The sequence below is a fragment of the Pelodiscus sinensis genome, chromosome 3, assembly GCF_049634645.1.
Source record: "Pelodiscus sinensis isolate JC-2024 chromosome 3, ASM4963464v1, whole genome shotgun sequence".
Lineage (NCBI taxonomy): Eukaryota > Metazoa > Chordata > Testudines > Trionychidae > Pelodiscus > Pelodiscus sinensis.
This window is the reverse complement of record NC_134713.1, coordinates 14,514,052-14,536,309: the sequence shown is the minus strand read 5'-3', so window position 1 is coordinate 14,536,309 and position 22,258 is coordinate 14,514,052. Positions and strand designations below refer to the sequence as shown.

The 22,258-nt window shown below is 44.3% G+C and overlaps 1 protein-coding gene across 1 annotated transcript in view; it reads left to right on the top strand.

The window, feature by feature from the left end:
* FKBP1B (FKBP prolyl isomerase 1B) overlaps positions 1–22,258 on the top strand; it is a 57,452-nt gene that overhangs the window by 4,566 nt on the left and 30,628 nt on the right. Inside the window, exon 2 of the mRNA XM_075923409.1 lies at positions 3,932–3,979. Within this exon, the coding sequence (XP_075779524.1) occupies positions 3,932–3,979 (48 nt within the window). The remainder of the gene's footprint in view (positions 1–3,931; positions 3,980–22,258) is intronic.

Here is a 22,258-nt window from a genome sequence, read left to right as displayed (position 1 = left end):
ATAAATGGAATTACTGTTGCTATTCTGGGGAAAACCTGCATACCCCATCTTCACCCTGATCTGTGAAACCAGATACTGACTTGAGGGCCTGTCAAAAGTAAGTTTCATAACGCTCTCAGCAGATATACAAACAATGGTGGTTGAATGTATATTTGGCTAATTGAAATCCTGCTGGCCTTGTCTAAAAATTCCAGTGTCTACATCAGCAATGGGCAACCTAGGCTAGTGAGTGGATTGCATGAGTGGCCCTCCATCTCAGCCACACAAGGCTGTCGTAACCAAGATGGTTTTCCGGGATAGGGTAGTTTTGCTAACTGCACTTGCATACCTAGATTTTGCAGCGTGTGACAATTGAATCATAGCAGCGCTTTGATTGGATGTAGAGGGAACACACGGCTCTTATAGTCAATGTTGTGTGCAATCCACACACACCTTACTTCACATGCCCTTTCTTTACATGCGTGTCACTTTAATCATACCGGTAGAAAAAAATATGCTCATGGGCTGCACTGGTCTTCATCATTGTGCCTTGCTAGGCTCTTCACAGTCTTTGTGAAGCCAAAGGGGAGCCATTTGCCCCTGCTGACTGGAATGTACTGCTGAACTGGTACACATCACCAGAAAGTGCCTGATCTCACACCTGGAACAAGGTCACTGAAATCCATAGATGGTCTGTGCTCCCGCATAAAGACTTGGCTGGACCAATGGAAGAGGGAGAACAGGACATTTATGATTGTTTTTGTACAGCAATGTTTACAGTAAATGAGGTACTGTCACATCAGGGAAAAGAAATGGGGGTGCACTGTAACTGTACACAGTAAACAGGAGTAGTATTGATGATCATGAACATTTATCTTGGATGATGTGACTGTTAATGTAATGTGTGGTGAGAGACCGTGCATTTACTATTCATTGCTGTACATAACGATATGGAGAAACTATGTTTGGCTACAACTTTTGCCCTACCCTGTGTTTATCTTTATTATTCAAAATACACATTAGAAGATGTGATGGATAAGCGCTATAAACTTTCCTAATAAAATACAAGCCCTTATTTGTAAGATACAAATAGCAATATTAGAGCATTGCCAGGCAGGCCTGTATACCAAAACAACAGTAATAAACCAACACCACAACCAAGTAATAAAACAAGTGCATCCATCAAACACTGAACAGTGCAAACAGGACCCTCAAAAAATTCCCTAATTTTGCGAGTTAACTGGCATGTTCTTTCCCTTTCTTGTGCATTTAGCTTGCACTTTTCACCGGTGCATGGCTGTGGAGGCCTGCAAGGTATGGCAGACTGCAAGGGGAAGGGTTTCATTTTAGGGTTATAGATTTGCACTGTCTAGCTGCTGTTAAGTCCCAGGTGCGTGGGCTGCACAATCATGGAATTGTCCAAGCACTCGTATGCAGTTCATGGTACTGTGGACTGGACTCAGGCCTTGGTATAGGCGCCTGCAATCTTGTGGCTGTTGGTGAAAGCAGCCACTCAAACAGGTTTTTCTGCTGTGCTCTGTCATCCTTCTTCAGCTGATGTTCCTGTTCCTGCAAGTGTTTGCTCCTATGCTGCAATTCTGTCTGGAGCATGTATACCACTGAAGTATGCAAACTTTGGTGACTCAACAGCACATCTCTGAGTGGAGTGGCTGGCCAGCTACCGAGGTGACCCTGGAAAATACATAATTCTTGAAAATATAACTGCTTATCTGGAGTGTCTGCTATGGGGAAAGTTTGCAGCTGTCAGCACCTGGGATTGGGGCAGAATTTGTGGGGATCATCAGGATGCTTCATTAGGGTCTGCCTGGAGTCTGCTTTCTCATAGCTACTGACTGCTGGGCTGTGTCTACACTGCACCCCTTTTCCGGAAAAGGGATGCAGATTAGACACTTTGGAATAGGCAAATCCGCAGGGGATTTAAATATCCCCCGCGGCATTTGCATTACCATGGCTGCCGCTTTTTTCCGGCTTGGGGATAAGCCGGAGAAAAGCGCCAGTCTAGACGGGATTCTCCGGAAAATAAGCCCTTTTCTGGAGGATCTCTTATTCCTACTTTCAAGGAAGGAATAGGAGATCCTCCGGAAAAGGGCTTATTTTCCGGAGAATCCCGTCTAGACTGGCGCTTTTCTCCGGCTTATCCTCAAGCCGGAAAAAAGCGGCAGCCATGTTAATGCAAATGCCGCGGGGGATATTTAAATCCCCCACGGATTTTACTATTCCGATATGCTACATTAGCATCCCTTTTCCGGAAGGGATGCCAGTGTAGACACAGCCCTGGTCTTCAGGACAGGAGTGCTATCTTGAGTCTCAAGATCATCTCATCTGAAGAAGTGGGTTTTGCCCATGAAAACTCATGATACTATATATTTTGTTAGTCTCGGAGGGGACGTCTATACAGCAGCTTTATTTCACAATAACTTGACGTTATTCCGAAATAACAAAGTGTGCATCTACACAGCAAGCCATTATTTCAAAATAATGTTGAGCTGGAGGACTTCTTACTCCTACTCCTGTAACCCTCATTTTATGAGGAGTAAGGGAAGTTGGAGGAAGAGGCTCTTCCTAGGACTTCCTGCGGTTTAGACAGCGCCAAAAGCCAAAATAAGTTATTTGGACTTATACTGTGCAATTGACATAGCTGAAGTTGCATAGCTTAATTTGACTTTAGTCCTGCTGTGTAGATGTACCCTTAGGGGCCACAGGACTACCCGTTGTTTTTTAAAAGTTGTTCTTAAAATTACAGACTAACATGACTACCCCTCTGGGACAGAGGAGAAGGTTCAGCGAAGTTAAAGCTGATTATAATTAAGGCTAAGATTAGTCACAGCTATTTTTGGTAAAAGCCACGGACAGGCCATGGGCAATAAATACAAATTCCCAGGCCATGACCAGTTCCAGATTTTTACCCCAAAATACTCCTGATTCAATCTCTACTTCGGGAGCCCCACTTCTCGAGAGGGTCCCTGCTGGGTGGATCCCTGCTCCAGTGCTGTGGGATGACTGTCCCCTGGCTGCTCTTCTGGAGACTGCTTTCCAGATAGCTGTGGGGCACCCCTGAGGTCACTGCTCCAGCTGTCCCGGAACTGCTGCTGCTCAGGCAGTCCTTAGGATACCCCAGGACTGCTGCATGGACGTGCCCCTGAGTCAACTACACCAGCCATTGTTCTGGTAGTCCCCACAGCCAGCTTCCTGGGGCCACCCAAACAGCAGCCTGGTGTGGCTGGCCCCAGGGTGGCCACTGGGACCACTGCGCAGGTGCTCCCTGGTGCCGCCCCCGTGACTGCTCATTGGGCAGTGCCCAGTCCAGCTGCATGGGCTGCTGCTCACATGGTTCCCAGAGCCAGCTGCCTCCTGAACACTGGCTGCTTTGGGGACCACTGGAACAACTGGCTCCAGGTTGCTCAGTGGCAGCTGAGGTGAGCGGCTGTGGGGTTCCAGAGCAGCTGGCCTGGGGTAGCTCTAGCATTGGCTGGTGCAGGTGGCTGTGGTCACGGAAGCAATTGACCCTGGGGCCAGCTGCTTGGGTGGCCCTGAAATCCGTCACAGCAGATGCTGAGGAAGTGACGGAATCTGTAATTTCTGTGAAAGAATCACAGCTTTAATGATAATTCTTTATGTCGTTCCAGAGGCCACCCCCCTGCAATTATAGGATGTAATTTGCTGTCAGAGGACGACAAATCAGTTGTTAAAACTACTAAGAAAATATATTAGATTTGACAGAAAGGAGAAAAATCACATTAATATAAGAAAATGTCTTCCCAATCTAAATAGGGGACCTTTTATCCTAAACCATTTCACCCCACCCTGTATATTGGGGCCTAATGATGCCCAAACTCTATGAACCCCAGTCTAGCTTCCTGAGCCCACCTCTACTAAAAGCTAAAGTTTCCCACATAGGATGGTTAATCTAAGACTTTTTTATTTTTAACAGGACGAACATTTCCAAAGAAGGGTCAGACGTGTGTGGTGCACTATACAGGTGAGGCATGTTCTGAATGTTCTGTCTGGACAGCTTTGCACTTCCAGAACCATTTGTCATTTCAGAATTCATGATCATATTTGTTCCTGTTCCTCTGTCCCTTCTTCACCTTTTAAAATTTTTCTGATCAGTCTCCTGAAGGCATGACGCTTGACCGGGCAGCTCCAACTACCGTACCTATGTGTTTGCTAATGTTTAATGTTTAATAGCATATGGTTAACAAAGGACACAATGGACCTGATTCTCCGCTCCCTTACACTAGCCATTGAAGGCAAGTGGAAAACACATATTACACAATGGAGGATCAGGGCCTCTAGTCCATCATCTCGAACCCTGAGGTCGTTAATTGATATGCAATGATATTCCTTATTGCTTTTGACTTTATATAAGGCAAAAACATGTTTCCCATATGAGGGGTGAATGCACCCCTGTACAAAGGGACCAATACCAAGGCAGTCTATCACATAAATCCTACTTTGAGGACTTAAATGGGTCTCAGTGTTGACTGTTGATGCTTTTTTCATTATTTGTAAATATTAAAGAGTCATTGAGCTAGGGAAAGTGGGTATAACTCTTAACCTAGTGGCTAGGGCACCCACCTCGTTTCATCCCCCTGCTCCAATGACTGTTGTGCTTATGTACTTAGATTATATGCAGTTTGAAACAGGGACCATCTCTTACTGTGTGTATGTAAACATCTAGCACATTGAGGCCCTGGTTTCAACTGAATTTGCTAGGTCATATTGTAACAATAAGGGATCACCCAACCTCCTGCCCCACCCTGAGCCCCCCTATCCCAGAGCTGCTTCCTGCACCCCAAGCCCTTCATCCCCAACCCCACCCCAAAGCCCATACCCCCAGACCAGAGCCCATACCACCTCAACCCTCAGTCCTAAGCCCATCTCCAAACCCAGAGCCTTGCATACCAAACCCCTCCTCACCAGGCCTATGCCCTCCTGCACCCAATCCCCAGCCTCAACCCACATCCCACTCCTGTATTCTGAATTCCTCAGCCCTAACCCCCCCCCAGTCTGGAGCCCCCTTCTGCACCCCAAACCCTCCATCCCCAGAGCTCTTTCACCCCAGTCCTCTTGTCACAGCCCTGAGTTCCTCATCCCCCACCCTACCCCAAGGTCCACATCCCCAACCAGAGTCCTCACACTCCTGCACCCCCTCCCTCTGCCCCAGGCTTGAGCCTTCTCCCACATTTCGAACCTCTTGGCCCCACATCCACCATGTGAATTTTGTTATGTGCACCAATATGAAGGCGATGTGTCACACATCACAGCTGTGTCACACATCACATCCACATTGTGCTCGTAAGAAAATTCATTCTGCTCAGTGGTGGGAAAAATTAGAGGGAACACTGTTCCTGGCACTTCTGTTGAATTGCTCTGTAACCTCAAACAACTCTTAAATACTTAGGCCCAAATTCAGCTCTTAGGGTCATTGTATCTGAGGCTTAAAATTGAGCCCTTAATCTCTCTGTACCCTGTTTACTCATCTAATATTGAGAGTTATTCACTGTGGAAGAATATTACAAGCCTCACTCAATTCATTAACGTTTGTGAAGTGCTGTGAGGGTTTTGTTTGAAAGTTGCTATAGCAGTGCACATTGTATTATTATTTATTTATCAAACATCTTTCAGAGCAGCACTTTGCTGATGGCCTTAGACCTAATTAATGTCCACTGGGAAATCAGTTTCTTTTTAAAACACTTAAGATCAGATAGATCTTCTGCTGGAGTAAATCAGTAGTGCTCCATTGGCTAACAACTTCAGTGGAGCTATTATCCACATTCACTCAAATTTAGGATTTGGCCCTGTATTTACAGCAGAATTAATAAATTATGCTCTTGTCTTTTTTTTTAAACACTTGCACTAGTGATGCACATCAGGCAGCACACTGATGTCCTTCCTTTTGCCATGTGTTACCAATCATTTTGTATATATCTATACACTGGCCGACTTACCCAGCGTTGCCTGGGTCCTTCATCCTGGGGTAGCTCCCTGCTCTGGTGTTGGGGTGCTGGAGTCAGGGCAGGGCCTTACGGATGGGGAGGCTGTGCAGGAGGCTGGGGATGGCAGGCAGTGCATGAGTGAGGGTTGGCGGATGAGGAGGGACTTAGGGTGGGTGGGTTCCATCAGGCGTGGGCTTTTTCTCTCTCCCCAGTTCCCCCCTCCCGCCCCCCCGCAGCCACCAGGGGTCTTTTCTCTCTCCCCCTCCCCCTCAGCTCCACCAGGCTGCCAGGGGGCTTTTCTTTCCCCCAGCCTCCTAGCTACCAGGGGCCTTTTCTCTCTCCCCACGCCTCCCCCTGGCCACTGGGGGCATTTTCTCTCCTCCCCCTGTTTTCCTCCTTCCAGGTGCCATTGCTCTCTCCCCAGCCACCAACCACAGTTCTGGCCACCAGGGGGCTTTTCTCTCCATCCAGGCCTCCCCCTGCCCACGAGGGGCATTTTCTCCCCCCTCAGGCTGCCAGGTGCCTTTGCTCTCTCCTCAGCCACCAATCCCGGCTGCCAGGGGCCCTTTCACTTAACCTAGCCCCACAGCCACCAAAGGCCTTTTTTCTCCCCCTAACCCTCTGGTGCTGTGGCCAAGGGCTGAGAGGGGGGATAGGATCTAGAGCAGGGGTGGCTACTTACCTGGTCTGGTGGCAGGCAAGATGGGGAAGCCCCAGCCCTACTGGCCACCGGCTCACTGTCCCCAGTGGCCACTCTCAGTATTGTGTCCCCCCCAAACAGCAGCCCCTCCCTTTGCATGTTATGGAAAACAATCCCTTTCCTGGAGCTTCCGGTTGTCCAAGCACCGCCAAACCATTCTCTTGCTTGAAGTTAGGAGAAGAGGAAGCTGCATACCAAATTTGATGGTCCTAGCTCTTACCATTTAGGACAGATGTGGGCAAAAAAAACAGAGGTGGTTCACCAGGGCAAGCCCCTGGTGGGCCTCCGCCGCTATATTTATCTTTGCCTCTGTAAGTACAGGTGATCAGAGTCCCATTGGCTGGGAATGGCGATCTGTAGCCAAAGAGAGCAGTGATCCCTCGTACCTGTGGAAGCACAGGTAAATATAGTGGTGTTGGGACTCACTAGGGCTAACCTTGGTGGAGCAGATCTGGCCCATGGGACGGTATTTCTCCATCCTGGTTTAGGAGGAGTTCTTGAACAAATGGACTCAGAGAGAGACAGAAACCTCTAATAGCTAGCTAGCTAAATAGATAGATAGATTACTAAATGCTTTGTAATTGTTGTTTCTGATGTCGGGTGAAAGTCCTGGTTGCAACTGTGGATACTTGAAGATGCTACAGAAAGCTGCGAGCTGCTTTGTATCTTTTTATTGCACAAATTGAGCGCATAATGTGCAGATTATTGTGAGTTTATGGAATATGCTTGATTTATCATGATGAAAAAAGAATAGCAATCCATTTAACACAACACAGATTTCTGTGGAATTTGATTATATGGCTCTGCCAAAAAGAGTATAATTTTCTGTATATGTTCTTTGGGCCAAAATCAATCGAGCCTTTAAAAAGTATTCTCATCGTAAAGGTTGGAGATCTATGGGCATATGGCCAGATTCCTGTCTCAGTGAGACACCACCGAATGGAATGGAATTACAACAGTCTTTCTAGATGAGAATCTAGCCCATATAGCTTAATGTTTGCATGGTTTGCTATACTTTCATCAAGTTTGGAAGTGCTCTGTGTGAGCATCAGTGCAAAAGTCTGCTGTTAGCCCGGTCCTACTCTCAAACACACACTCATGAACACCCATTGACTTCAGTGAGGCTGCATCTAGACTGCAGTGATAAATCAGAAAAAGATACGCAATTTGTGGTATGCAAATTGCGTATCTTTTTCCGATTTACTTTAGAAAGGGGCTTTTCTGAACTCTGGCGCATCTACACGGTGCCAAATTTTGGAAAAAATGCTCTTTCGATACATCCCTTAGTCCTCGTAGAACAAGGTTTACAGGGACAGTGAAAGTGCACATTTGCTTTTTCGGAAAAAAAAATTCGGAAAAGCAGATGCGTTCCTTGGATGTGGCATTGCTTTTTCAGGATACCTCTGGTATCCTGGGAAAGCTCTGCAGTTTAGACGTGGCCTGAGTGTTGTACTTGTATCTGAGGAAAGACTTGAACCCTCAGTAAGGAATTTAATTAGCTGTCTCTCTGATTTTGGAACAGATATTGAACATAGAAATTAGAGTTAGTATAAACTGCAGTATAGCAGACAATATAACTGAGCCTTAAAGCATAGCAAGGCAAAACTTGTCAGGAAATCTAGTTAATGGTCACAAAATGTTTTGAGATTCTTATGTTAAAAGAGAGTATAGAAGTGGGGAAAAGATTGAGCTAGTGGAGAGAATACACAGACCTTGTAAGCAAAAGATAGTTGCTTCAACAATTATGAATGAGTGAGTTGGAAATCTCAATTCATTTCCTAGTGGAAAAGGGTCCATATCATCATAACATAGAGCCTCCAATTGCCCAGTTCTTCCACCTGGACTAACACTGATCAGTACCTTACTATGTAGTAGTCCTATTGCTTGAAGTGAATTTACTTTCAGAGTTAGGTGCTACTTAACGTGAATAAGGTAACAGAATTAGACCCAGAACTCGAAGTAGACAGCAACCTTGCTGTCAATCTCAGCTGAGAGATAAGGACTGACTAGGTATGTTGACTTCTTTGTCATTGTATTCCCTTAAAGATGATCCCTGCAAGTCAGTTTTTTGACGCATGGTCTGCATGCTGAGAAGAAGCTAGCACCGCTGCTAGAGCTGGTTAGGAATTTTCTGACAAAATACCATTTTGTAAGAAAATGCCAGTTTGCCAAAGCCAACATTTTTCATGGGCAAAGGTTGGTTTCTATAATTTTTTGACAGGAAAGTTTTCTCAGTGAAAGTTAAGAAAGCAAGAGATTATGTGAGTCAAAGGGGGTACAGATACTTGAATATAGCTCTCCCACCTTTTGGATAAGTACCCTAATCAGTGTCTCAGTGTCATCCCAGCACAGAACAGCAAAACTCATGAAATCTTAAAAAATAACTGGAGGGTGGGAAGGCTGTTTCCCATCCAGCTTTAACTACTGCCCATTGTACGGAGAAGTAGAAGACTTTAGTAGCCAGGAATGTTCAATAAACCCATCATCCATAAAAGTCATTTGAGAAAAGCAAAGGACCTAGTTTCTTTTATGCAGTTTTAAGACAATGAAAGAAATATTTCTTTAAAAACGAGTAGTCCTGTGGCATCTTAGAGACTAACAAATATATATAGTATCATGAGCTGTTGTGGGCAAAACCCACTTAAGATAACAAAAAAAGCATTTTCTGCTTTGCGAGGGACTTTACTCTCCTTGGAAGATATCTTCCATGGCTTGGAGGCCACCAGCCTTTCTTTGCTGACAGAGCACCCATTGAGCTCAGTAGGAGATCCTTTCACGGAGAATTTGTGCATCAAACTGCCTCCCTGTGTGCATTGAAATTAAATTGCTAGAAAATAATTAAGCCTCCTGCAGTCTATTCCGTGAAAAAGCTATAAGAAGTTGATATTAAGTCATGAAAAGTTGCAAAGGAGCTAATATAAGGTAACAAAGAAGTAATAGCTTCTGTTTACCAGGCTATTTGAGCTCAATACTAATCTGTGGCAATACACTCTTGCAGAATAATTGACTGCTCTTTCAGACTGAAGGTTGCTGGCTCCCATTTGCACATGTTTACAGTGACCACAATTATGTTCATGCTGCACATTTCTGACTCATGTAACTTTAATGGCAAGATCTGAAAGCTCTGTAATAATTGATGCCAATTAGAATTCCAGATTCAGATCTCCACCAAAAATGAAACAGATTTTTAATGGGTTTCTATACAAAGGGTTCCACAATTATTCATATTTCCAAGTCAGTACTGAACCAGTGCCAGCATAATATTCAGGAGCTTATATTGAAAGCACCATCTTTTAAAGAAAATTTAAAACTTAGTCTGAGTATTTGAGGACTTTATAAATCCTGCATTACTGTTTCATAAGCATGTTGACCTCAAAATCTGTGCTCCCTGCACATCACATGGCACAGAAAATCCTTATGATACCGCATGCATGGGGTTGCTATGCCAGTGGACATATGTAATCAGAGAGCCAGTGGGTCCATGTAGTGACCAACAACCGTATCCATCATCTGCAGGGACTACCGAAGCCTGCAGACCACAGCATCTGTGAACCATCTTTGATTCCACATTGTGATCTAGGTGGAAGTATTCTATCTCCCTTGATTTGTGCCTACCTTTTTAGTCTAGCCCTTGTTCTCCCTTCCTATCTTGGATCATTAGTCTTATAAGATATGGGATCTTACACTTAGAGCCCTGCAAATCTGCAGATATCCACTTTATAGCCACAGGTATCCGCAGCTCATTTTTGTGGATATGGATGCAGATACAAATATAAATTTTGTATCTAGAACCTTGCAAATTTGCTTTATAACCATGGGCATCTGCATCCACGGATGTCAGTGCGGATATCAGCGGCTCATTTTTGTGGATGCAGATAGGGATGCAGATACAAATGTTGTATCTTTCGCAGGGCTCTACTTATACTGTCCTCATCACCATGGAATTTGAGCCTTTTCCAGGAATGCATTTAGTGATATGCCTAACTTCTGTCCCGTGTGGGTTCTTTCTCTCATCCTCTCTCTAGAGAGAATTCTGTGTGTACAGTGTAATGTTTTGATTTGACAGCCTTGTTTTGTTTTGTTTGTTTAATATACAACGGAGAAGCCTGTTTATGTAGTCCATTTGCTAGCAAACATTGTTCTTTGCTAGTGCTTTGTACTGGCTAGTTTTAATTCTCTCAACCGATAGCTACTTATGCTACTTCCAAACCCATTAAAGTTGGTGCTGATGCATCATTTTCTGGAGATGATGAAATCATGAGGAAAATCAACTCACACCCACAGGACTTGTGACTGAAAGCAATGGACACTGACCACAGTGAAAAATGCAGTCTTACTCCTCCATGGACAAGAAAATTTGACAACAGATCTTGCAGCCAGAGAGCAGCCAAAACTAAAACTCTGGATCTGAACAGCCCTGAACTTTGGAAGAAGGGATGGTTGAAAATGTTCTCTCAGAATTGTTTTTAGTGGAACATTGGGTTCTTGACTAAAATCTTTTAATGAAAAAGATCAGTTTTCTGTGGAACACTTTTACTTTGGGTTGAAAATGGACAAGTTTTAGTTATTGGCCAACCCCCCCAAATAAATTTTATTTGGAAATGCTTTAGCCATGCCTCACAGGAGTTGTAGCATCATAGAATACTAGGACTGGAAGGGACCTTGAGAGATCAAGTCCAGTCCTCTGCCCTCATGGCAGGACCAAATACTGTCTAGACCATCCCTGATAGACATTTATCAGAATGATTGCCTCATGTCTCCAATCTTGAGTATAGGCTGGATTTCTTAACCAGACCACATCTCCCATGATGCACCATAGATTGGGACTTGCATAACATGCCACAGTAGCTCAGAAAGATGAGAGATTGGTACATCACAATATAGGTAGTCTGGCCAAGCAGCTTGGCTCAAAGAGGAGAATGGAGAGTGGAATCCTCAGACTTCAACTCCTGTGAGACACCACTGTAGCATTTCCAATTTGAAATATTTGGTTTTCAGCTAAATGTTTTTGCCCAGTTTTTTTTCTCTGAAAAATCAACTCTTTTTTTTGTAAAAAAACTCTCCACTTCCTGACAAACTCTAGGTGCAGGTCAACAGTCCCAGGTCTAAAATACTGTAGTTGGATGCTCTCTTTGTAATTGTCGGAGTTAAAATCCTGTATCTGAGAACCCCACCACTACCAGATTTTTATTTAGAGATTTGGATCTGCATTTTGCAATTCAGTGTCATCGTTAATTGCAACCCAGATTAATCTAACATTGTTCCCACTTCAGTGTCTGTTCATCATAGGGAGAAATGATTTTTTCTTATTCAGCAATGATCCCATTTGCCTCACCAGTTTAATCCTTTCATGTTTGTATTGCGTAAAAGTTACATGAAATGGTGGCAGCCCCACTAGCCTTTCATTATTTTACCTCCCCATTCATTTTCCCTCTCTCTCATCCCCACAATCACCACATAAAGGTGTTTTATATATTATTTATCATGTCCATTTTATAGGTGAATATGGTCACGAATCCCCTTCAGTCTCCTGGTCTTGTAGCTGCAATGGAAAGATCAAGCTCTAATGTTTGCAGTACTTCAGTACTCTGAGCATTAGTCACTCATGTTATATATCTAATTCTACTTTTATGATCTCATTAATCTTTTCTCATTCTAAAATGATTCTTGTTTTCTTTGGAAGGGGTGTAGTGGGTGGCTCTGGAAAGGCTACAGCTGCTTCCTTCCTTTTTTTTGCCAAAGGAATTTCTGGAGTGGGCAGAAAGTGGCATGGATAGCTTGCACCTTCAGGTTTATGCCCTTCCCTGATTTTTCAGTGGTGTCACTTGCACCTTACCTCCAATCAAGTGAGCAGCAAGGCAGGTGCACAATTCCTACCCTACTCCCTGAGACAGTCTGCAATGCTTCCACAGCACACAGCTGAGTGCTATCGTCTGCATTATCTAAGTGATTCCCTTTTTCAGAGGGTCCTATACACTTCCTGGCCTGAACCCAGAGATATGATCGTCCTTCTGAACCTTGATTTCCTGAGTCAGTGCTTCTAGTTCCTATAAGGAGAGGCAGTAAAGGAGTCAGCATGTCAAAATGAAAAGCATATGTTAAAAAATATTCTTAGCTGGCTTACTAATAACCCCTTAGATTGTTTGAAGTGAAAGCCTTTAACTATCTAATTTCCCTTTACCGCATTTATGCTTTTGATTCAAATTTCTAAATCCAAACAGAGATCAAACATCGGTAGGTTAAATCCAGACACAAGACCAAATTCTCCACTGAGGTAAGTGAGCACAAGTCCATGGAGGACAATAGAGTTATGCTTTCTTTGCCAGCAATGAATTTGGCCTTTGCAATAGCAACCTAAAATTCAGACATGGATTTCAACCCCCCAAATTCAAAACTGTGTGGATCTGGCATTTTGGTTAGTTCCATCACAATACGGATCTCATTGCTTCTATGTACCTAGGTTCTTTTACCATTCCCAGCACAGCAGTATCTCAGAACCTGTGATATGAAGCTCTCATCCATATCTTAGGCTGTGTCCAGACTCAGGTTTTTTTTCGAAAAAAGTAGCCTTTTTTCGAAAAAACCTCACCTGCGTCTAGACTGCAGCCGCGTTCTTTCGAAATTAAATCGAAAGAACGCGGCTTTTTTTTCGATGGCGGTAAACCTCATTTCACGAGGAAGAACGCCTTCTTTCGAAAGTTCCTCTTTCGAAAGAAGGCGTTCTTCAATATAAATAGGGCTTCTTTGAAAGAGAGCATCCAGACTCACTGGATGCTTTCTTTCGAAAAAGCAAGCCGCTTTTTTGAAAGTTCAACGTGCAGTCTAGACGCTCTCTTTCAAAAGAGGCTCTTTCGAAAGTATCTTTCGAAAGAGGCTTGCAGTCTAGACATAGCCTTAGAGTCTGTATCAAACCCAATTCTGATTATGTTTACATTTCACATTTCTTTAAACTGTTCACATTCTTTTCCTGGGTCTTTAATAATAATAATAATAATAATAATAATTATTATTATTATTAGTAGTAGTAGTAGTAGTAGTATTTCTTAATAATAATAACAATAACAACAATGAATAGTATTTAGCTCTTACATGGTGCTTTTTATCTGTAGATCTCAGAGCACTCTAGAGAGGAATTCAGTATTCCGGTCCTCACTATATAAATTATTAAACTAAGGCACAAATAGAAGTAAAGCAACTTGCACAATACTTCTCAACAGGTTAGAGTATCAAAGCTGGGAACAGAATCCATGTGTCCCAATGCAGTGTTCTCCTCACTGGGCTACATTGCCTCTCAAGTAATTCGTTTGTGTCTTTCTGATCCTGCAGTGAATGGATTGTGCTTCGGAACAAGTTATTTAAATTGAAACGGGTTGGTGGGAAAATTGCATTTTTATTCTTATTAGTTTTTGTGAGGGGTTTTAACCTAATCTAATTTTGGGATCAAATTGAATTTGAAATTGTTTTTGTAAAACTTGTAAATAGATGAAGGGCCCAATACTTTCTTGTTTAAAAAGGATAATGAAGTCATCTTCAGTAATGGTTCAAAACACTACAAAAGCATAGCTAACGCCATTACTTTACTTCACATTACATTACTGGGCCATTATGGAAGAACATTGCAGTGTTTATAATAAGGTCACCATCGCTGCACACTCAAAGGTGCTATTGATTTTTGGGAAGTTAGAAAATATCAGTGTAGAGCCAGGGATAATAGAGAGATGGAAAATAGTTGAAGACTTTAGATCAGTGGCAGGCGACCTGTGGCCTGCAAGTTGCATGCTCCCACTGGGGCTCTACCTGTAGCCCTTAGACCCCCTGAATGTCCTCCTCCCCCACGTGCCTCTTGTGCACTGGGGCACTGGAGCCTCGCACTTCCTGCTCCTGCCCCTCCCTCCCAGCACTTTTGGGGAAGCCACGAATCCCCTGATTCGCACTCTGTCCCCACCCTGCCTCTCCCTCCCAGAGCTGGAAAGCCACAAATCAGCTGTTCACGGCATTCTAGCTCTGGGAGGGAGTGGGAAAAGCAAGTAAGTGTTGGGCTTCACTGCCGCAGTGCATGGGAGGTGCGTTGGAGCACATGGGGGCTACAGGGCCACAGGGGGAAGCCCAGTGAGCTGCTGGCTGTGTCAGACTACTGAGGTGAAGGAGGGCCACTTATGCGACCAACCCACCATTCTTGGTTGCCTATCACTGCTTTAGATCTTACAGGCGGCAGAAAAATGATAGTTTTTAAGGGTCTAAGAAGAAATCTAATATATAAAGGAGAATGTTTGTATGTTTGTGTGCTAATAACTTGGGCAACCAAACTTTGCATGGGGTAACCTTTCCTCCAGGAGAAGGTTTTAAGGTACTTTTGGCAGTACAGGGAGAAGTGGCTTCCCGGGAGAAGCTGCGGGGACAGTCACTCACTAAGGCTAGAGGCACGAGGGGAGGGGCGGCGCTCTGAGCGGCAGCTGCTCCACTCACCTCTACCAGGCTGTTCCACTGTGCAGGTGTGTCCGGGGCAGGGGAGCCCCCTCCTCCCTCCCTCCTGTGATGTCACTTGGCCCAGGCCCCTCCTCTCTGGTGGCGACCGAGGGTTACCAAGCAGCAGGCTGGAGCTCGCGGCTGCCGCTACGGGGCAGTTGCGGGAGCAGTGGGGCAAGCCCAGTAGGGAGGCGGCGGCAGCGGTGCTGGGAGCGGCCTGGGGTCCTGCGCAGCTTCCTGGTCATGTGGCAGTGAGCCCGGTACATGATCTCTGCGGCTCGTGGAAGAGGGGAGTCTCTGGTGCGGCCCCATGGTGCGGCAGGTAGCGGGGCGAACGTTTCGGGGAGGGTGGTGGGGTCGTTGCCCCCTGTGGCACCTGCAGCCACGGGCGTGAGCTGAGCCGCCCCGCCCACCCACTCCACCCATGCTCGCCCCCTCCCGCCCGCCCCAAGCAACGCCGGGTAACTCCAGCTAGTTTTAGATAATTACAAAACTGCACAGTACAGGAAGGGAGGTCTTATCCGATTCCTCCTGACTGGGAATCCTTCTCATTCATTTTGCCACTGTTAGGCCAGCCTATTTGTAGACTACAAAGCATTTAAATGTTGCCTGACGTTTTTAGTGAGTAAAGGACATTGCCAACCCATCATGTTTGAAGAGGACAGTCAGATAGGAATAGTAACAGCTCTTCAACACATGCCAAATTTATTTTAAAGTTTGGGCACCTCTGTACACTTTGCAGACAAGTAGCTGTGTTGAAAGAACAAGGATAGTAGGGTAACTGCTATCTGAGCCTTTCCTTTTCCCTTGAGCAACCAATGTTCAATGCAGCCTAGCAGGGTGTCAGCTGATAAAAGCTGAGCAGATGTTTCCTGTAAAGTGATTTTTGGATTTGGTGTCACCTAGCTGGCTGGGCAAGTGAAGTCAGACGTTATCCTGAAGCCCAGTGATTGACTGAATATCTCTGACATGGATTCTTCCATTGATCTGTCTCTCTAGGTTCTCATACTGTACCAGGAGCATGTTCCCTTTTCCACCCCCATTCCAGGGCACTTAGGTTACTATCTGCTATTTTGGAGATGTCTGTTGGTTACTGAGGTAGATCTGAACATTTCCAAATTTTGAGGTAGGGGGGTGATGAATTTGACTTCTGAGCATAGCACCAATGCCTATAATGGAATGAAACTCACCTGCAAGGCTGATCGCTGCTACTTTTGGAAAAGTTCTCATCTAGTTATGAATTTTGTGGGTGGATCCCATCTGTAACTCACTAGTACTGAAGAAACTGAAATGAAAAATAGAGAGAAAATGAGAGGCAACATAATCTAGTCAGGATAGCATAGTGTTCTGTGAATAAAGACACATGAGTTCTATAATACACTATTACTCATTCACCATGTACCCTTAACCCAGTCACTTAGCCTTCCTAAGGCTTTGCATTTGCAAAATGAGTGTGATAATCTTTTGATGCTTCACAGAACTGTTTGTAAAGCTCCATTAATATTTGTAGTGGCTTTTGAGTGCCTTCGATAGCAGGCATTAAGTACAAAGAATTCGCTAAGTTGTGATACGGGAAAGGATGTATACTCCTATTGGATGGAGAAAGACAAAGCAAAGAGAAATAATATTCTTTGTAAGCTTATTTATTTCTGTACATAAACATGGACATAAGAGATGTGCCTGTATATGTAAATATTTATAGATGTTTTGAGATTACTGGAGTTACTCAAAATTTAGCTAACTCAGAAATGAATTACTATTAAATTATAAAATTGTAAGTTGTATAGAAAGGATAGATTCAACCAGACAGGACTCAACATTACATTTGAAACCAACGTGAATATTATTTATATCAAGATAGAAATGATGTTTAGATAAGCAACTGTAGAAAGGTCTGAGGGTTGTTTCTTTAAGTCTGAAGGAGAAAATAACTTACAGACCTTCACTAACATCTTGCAACAGACTTGGGAATTGCTATTGGAGGAGAATGTATTCTGAAGCATGTTTATTTGAATTGTCCCAAACTCAGCTATTTTAGCTCTCTGCTAGAGGTTTGATTCATGCTTTGGTACAGAAAGTGTGTGAAGTTTCTTCTGTTCTCTCCCTCTGATTTTTGCCTTGTTTGAATTCAAATCCTCTGTAAGAAGACTTGAGCAAAAAAAAAAAAAGGGGGGGGGGAAGGGTTGCCTGTTTTTAAGTAGATTAATCACTAGCAACTTCATGGAAGGAGAATGATGGCTTCAAACTTTCCACCGATTTGTTTTCAACGGTAGGTTGACATTTTCCTAAGAAAAAGGTTTCTAGGACAAAATACAGACTGTGAGCTGCATCTGGCTTGCCATGATCCTCTGGACCACCAATATGCTGTGGCACAGCAGGACCCTCGGGCAGAATCTCTGCCTGCCACACCCCCATATGCCACTCAAAGCTGCCAGCTGCTGGGGCCAGCATGTGTGTCTCTGCACGGCGCGCACCATGGACAGGGGGATCTGTGAGCTTCCTGCGCCTGCAAGCATACACCAGAGAGCTCCTGTTAGCCAGTTTCTGGCCAGTGGGAGCTGTGATGATTGTGCTGGAGAGGGGGGCAGCATGCAGAGACCCCCCCCCTCCCTCCAAAGGGTATGTGCCATGCAGAGACACACATGGCCCCAGCAGCTGGCTACTTTGAGTGGAATGGGGATGTAAAACCAAAATTCACGTCACAACCCCTTCCTTCACCCAAACTCCCTCCCATACCCCTTTTGCATCCCAGTTCCCTACCCCAAGCTCCTTTCTACATCCAACCTCAGACCCCCACACCCCCTCCATTCATATAATAGAAAAGTGCAGCCCTTGACCATTTACTAAATTCTTCGAGTGGCCCCTCATCAAAAATTAATGCCCATCCTTGTTCTAGTAGGAAGTGTCAGGACACTAACTGGGCCGGAACACAATCTGTATAGCCCCCACTACCATTAGTAGTCCTTGCATGAGTTACACACAGGAGTCTTTTGCCTTCAGAGCAGAACTGGGCTACTTGACTTGATAGAAACATAAAAGGAAGAGCTGCTCTGTCTGCAGGTGGTATCATGGCTCAAGATTCTTATTTCACTCACTGATGGTTAGCTAATGCAGCAAGGTCCCAGTTCTATTTTAGACTTGCCATATTCCTAGAAAATGTATTGGACATAGTACATAGGAGATAAATTGTTGAGCAATTGGCTCTAGTGTTGACATCAGGTTTGGGATATTTTTGAGGGTACTGTGAAGCTGATACATATTTCTACCAACTGCTCCCCCCCCCAATCCCTTTCCACAGGAATGGCCCATACATGAAAACACATCACAGTGCGAAATGTATCTGTGCCATGCCAAAATTAGGTTCCGAAAGTGCAGACATGTGAATAATTACTCATGAGATTAAATACCTAGTGGGGAAGCAACTTATTTTCCTCCCTGCATTATTAGAGTCATACTGTATTTAACAGGTGCAGCTGTCACGCATATGGTTGCTGGGACAGTAGAACCAAGAAGTAGACAAAAGAGGTAGAATACGTTTGATTTGAGATAAATATCTCCTTCTCACCTTCCTACCCTCTGATATCTCATGGGAATGAGACACCCTGGGGCTCATGCCATAGTGGGTTCTAATCCATTTGTTGTGGTAAATACCAAGAAAAGTGTTTCCTTTGTGAGCTCCTTTTCAATATTTTATGTTGTTGTGGCGGGAGTCATCAGCTGTTGCTATTACATAGAGAGACGCTCATCAGTTTTTATTCCAAGTTTACTCCTCAGGCAATTCTGAACCCAAAAATTAAAGACGTCTGTGCACAATATTTTAAAATTATACAAAATGCTGCAAATATTATTTGTCAATAAATAAACAACCTCCTGGCCCTAGCATAGGGGTCGGCAACCTATGGCTCCCACACAAGATTGCTGACTTCCTGCGGGGGGAAAGAGGGTCAGAAAGCCCCGAGCCTCCCCACCAGATCTGGCTTTCAGGGAAGAAGCAGACCCAGAAAAGGCTGCGCGCGCTGCTGCTTCCCTGCCCCCTTCCACGGCTGGGGAACAGCAGCACAGGGACATGCTTCCTGGAGGCTTTCCCTGCTGCTCCCATTGGCTGGAATCTGGAGTCTAAAGGCCCTCAGCGTTGTGCAGAAAGTGAACCAAACCAGGATGGATTGGGTCATAAAAAGCACTAGTACCATTTATATTCACTTGGGCTGTGTCTAGACTGGCCAGTTTTTCCGGAAAATCAGCCACTTTTCTGGAAAAACTTGTCAGCTATCTACACTGGCTGCTTGAATTTCCGCAAAAGCACTGACTTCCTACTGTAGGAAATCAGTGCTTCTTGCGGAAATACTATTCTGCTCCCGTTCAGGCAAAAGTCCCTTTTATGCAAAGCTTTTGTGCAAAAGGGCCAGTGTAGACAGCTCAGATTTGTTTTCCGCAAAAAAGCCCTGATCACGAAAATGGCAGTCGGGGCTTTTTTGCGGAAAAGTGCGTCTAGATTGGCACGGACGCTTTTCCGCAAAAAGTGCTTTTGCGGAAAAGCGTCCGTGCCAATCTAGACGCTATGTTCCAAAAATGCTTTTAAAGGAAAACTTTTCCGTTAAAAGCATTTCCGGAAAATCATGCCAATCTAGACACAGCCTTGCAGTTTGTTGCCCAACTTACATCTGAATTGGTCACCTCTTCTTTTAAGAAGTAATTAGGGCATGATTTAAAATGCAACTAATGTAATACCCAGAATGGCTAGCTCCGCAAAGCGGTATCACATTTTGTATTGAAGTCATTTTCCATGCAAAAGCCCAGGGGTTCTAATTATGTTTCTTACATTTCTTGGCTGATGTGATTTTATTGAATGATGCTTATTTTGCATTTTAAAATAAAAATAGTGACTGTTTTTCGTGTTGCTTTTGCGATTTGCTTCAGTTTCCTGGGATTTCTTTCCTATGTCTCCTGCCTCATCATTGCTTTAGAGAGTTTTATACAATGTCAGAAATATGATTATTTATGTAGGGTATTAGCACAGTGCTAATGCAACCATAAACTCCTTTATTAAATCCTGTGGCCAAATGGTGTTTATACAGTTGTTTTAATGGTGCCTAAAAGCCTAAATAATAAGCAATTTACTATATCCAAACAGTAACAAAACATGGGCACTTGATCAAGATATTTACAAATGGGCTAACTTTACAGGTCTTAAACCAGGGGTGGGCAAAAGAGCCTCCATGGGCCAATCCTGCCCGCCAAGCGGGTGGATGCTGGCCTGTGGAGGCCCTGCTGTTCCCCCGCCACCAGGCCAATTAAGACCTGGGGGCGGGGGAGCGCCCGAAGCCTTCTCTGCTCTGCCCCCTCACTTCAAAGCACCGCGCACTGCTCACAGGTCAGGGGTAGAGCAGAGAAGACTTCATGTGCTCCCCCACCCCCAGGCCTTAATTGGTCTGGGGGCAGGGGAGCATGCAAAGCCGCCTCCTGCCCTGCCAGGAGCATGTGGCGCTTTCAAGCACCATGCACTGCTCGCAGGGTGCGGGGGAGAGCGGAGGAGGCTTTGCGCACTCCCCCGCCCCTAGTCCAGTCAGGGCCTGGTGGTGCGGGAGAGCTGCGTGAAGCTTCCTTCTCCCTGCCCGGCCCTGCGAGGAGCCCGTGGCACTTCAAAACACCATCCTTTTTTCCCTACCAAGCTTTCCTGAGCAAGCTGTACCCTTACAAACAATATACTCTAGTTCGAACTTCAGCTACAATTTATGGACTTGATGCAGGAGTTACTGGGTGAATTATTTGGTCGGTGCTATGCAAGAGGTCAGATTACATGGTCAAACTGGACATTTCTGCCTTTAAAATCAATGAGTCTATGAAAGTAGTAGAGATCCTGAATAAGAGATGTCAGTGCTGATTGGAGAGATTGTCTCGGATCATTAGTAGAGCATCGGAATGTTTATAGCTAACAAAGAATGTGGGTTCAAGTGCACTTGCCATTTACAGTAAGGAAAGCAGTTTGTATACTCCGTCTCACAACCTCCTGGACAAAAATCCCCTCACATACATGGTATCTGACTTGGTTTCACTGGCCTATTTTTCTGGAAGACTTTAAAAAAAGAAGAAGTTCAAAATAATTTTCTGGATGGCTCTGCATCATCAGTTTAGTGCAGACACAGTGACTTCTAATGTTTCTGTAGCAGTTGCTATTTTCAGTAGCTAATTTTAGCCGATGGAAGCAGTGCCTTACCTTTGCAGTGATGTTGCTTAATATGCACTATGTTGGGTACTTCCAGATGGAGTGTGCTTGTTTATATGGTTTGCATATTACACATACATCAGTGCCCTGCCATGTTACAGGAAAATCATACATTGTAAACAGCCTCAATAATTTATTTTGATTCAGGGACAGTTGTGTATATTAACAGGGAAAATGCCTGTTATGGATAGTAATAGAAATGTAGCCGTGTTAGTTTGGTGTAGCTGAAGCAAAATGCAGGACTATGTAGCACTTTAAAGACTAACAAGATGGTTTATTAGATGATGAGCTTTCGTGGGCCAGACGCACTTCCGCAGATCAAATAGTGGAAGAAAATAGTCACAACCATATATACCAAAGGATACAATTTAAAAAAATGAACACATATGAAAAGGACAAATCACATTTCAGAACAGAAGAGGGATGCAGGGGGGGAGGAAGGAAGGTAAGTGTCTGTGAGTTAATGATATTAGAGGTGGGGAAAGTTAGATGTCTGTGAGCTAATGGTATAGAAGTGATAATTGGGGAAGCTATCTTGGTAATGGGTAAGATAGTTGGGGTCTTTGTTCAGTCCCCCCCGGAGAGTGTCGAATTTTAACATGAATGACAGTTCAGAGGATTCCCTTTCAAGTGCAGATGTAAAAGGTCTTTGTAGTAGAATGCAGGTGGTTAAGTCGTTGAGACAGTGTCCTTTCTGGTTGAAATGGCAAGAAATAGTTTTTTCTTTGTGATCTTGTCTGATATCTGTTTTGTGGGCATTAATCCTTTGGCAAAGTGTCTGAGACTTTTGTCCAGTGTACATAGCAGACGGACACTTTCGGCACATGATAGCATAAATTATATTTCTGGATGCGCAGGAATATGTGTTCTTGATCTTATAACTCACTTGGTTAGGTCCAATAACGGTATCAGCAGAATGAATATGTGGAC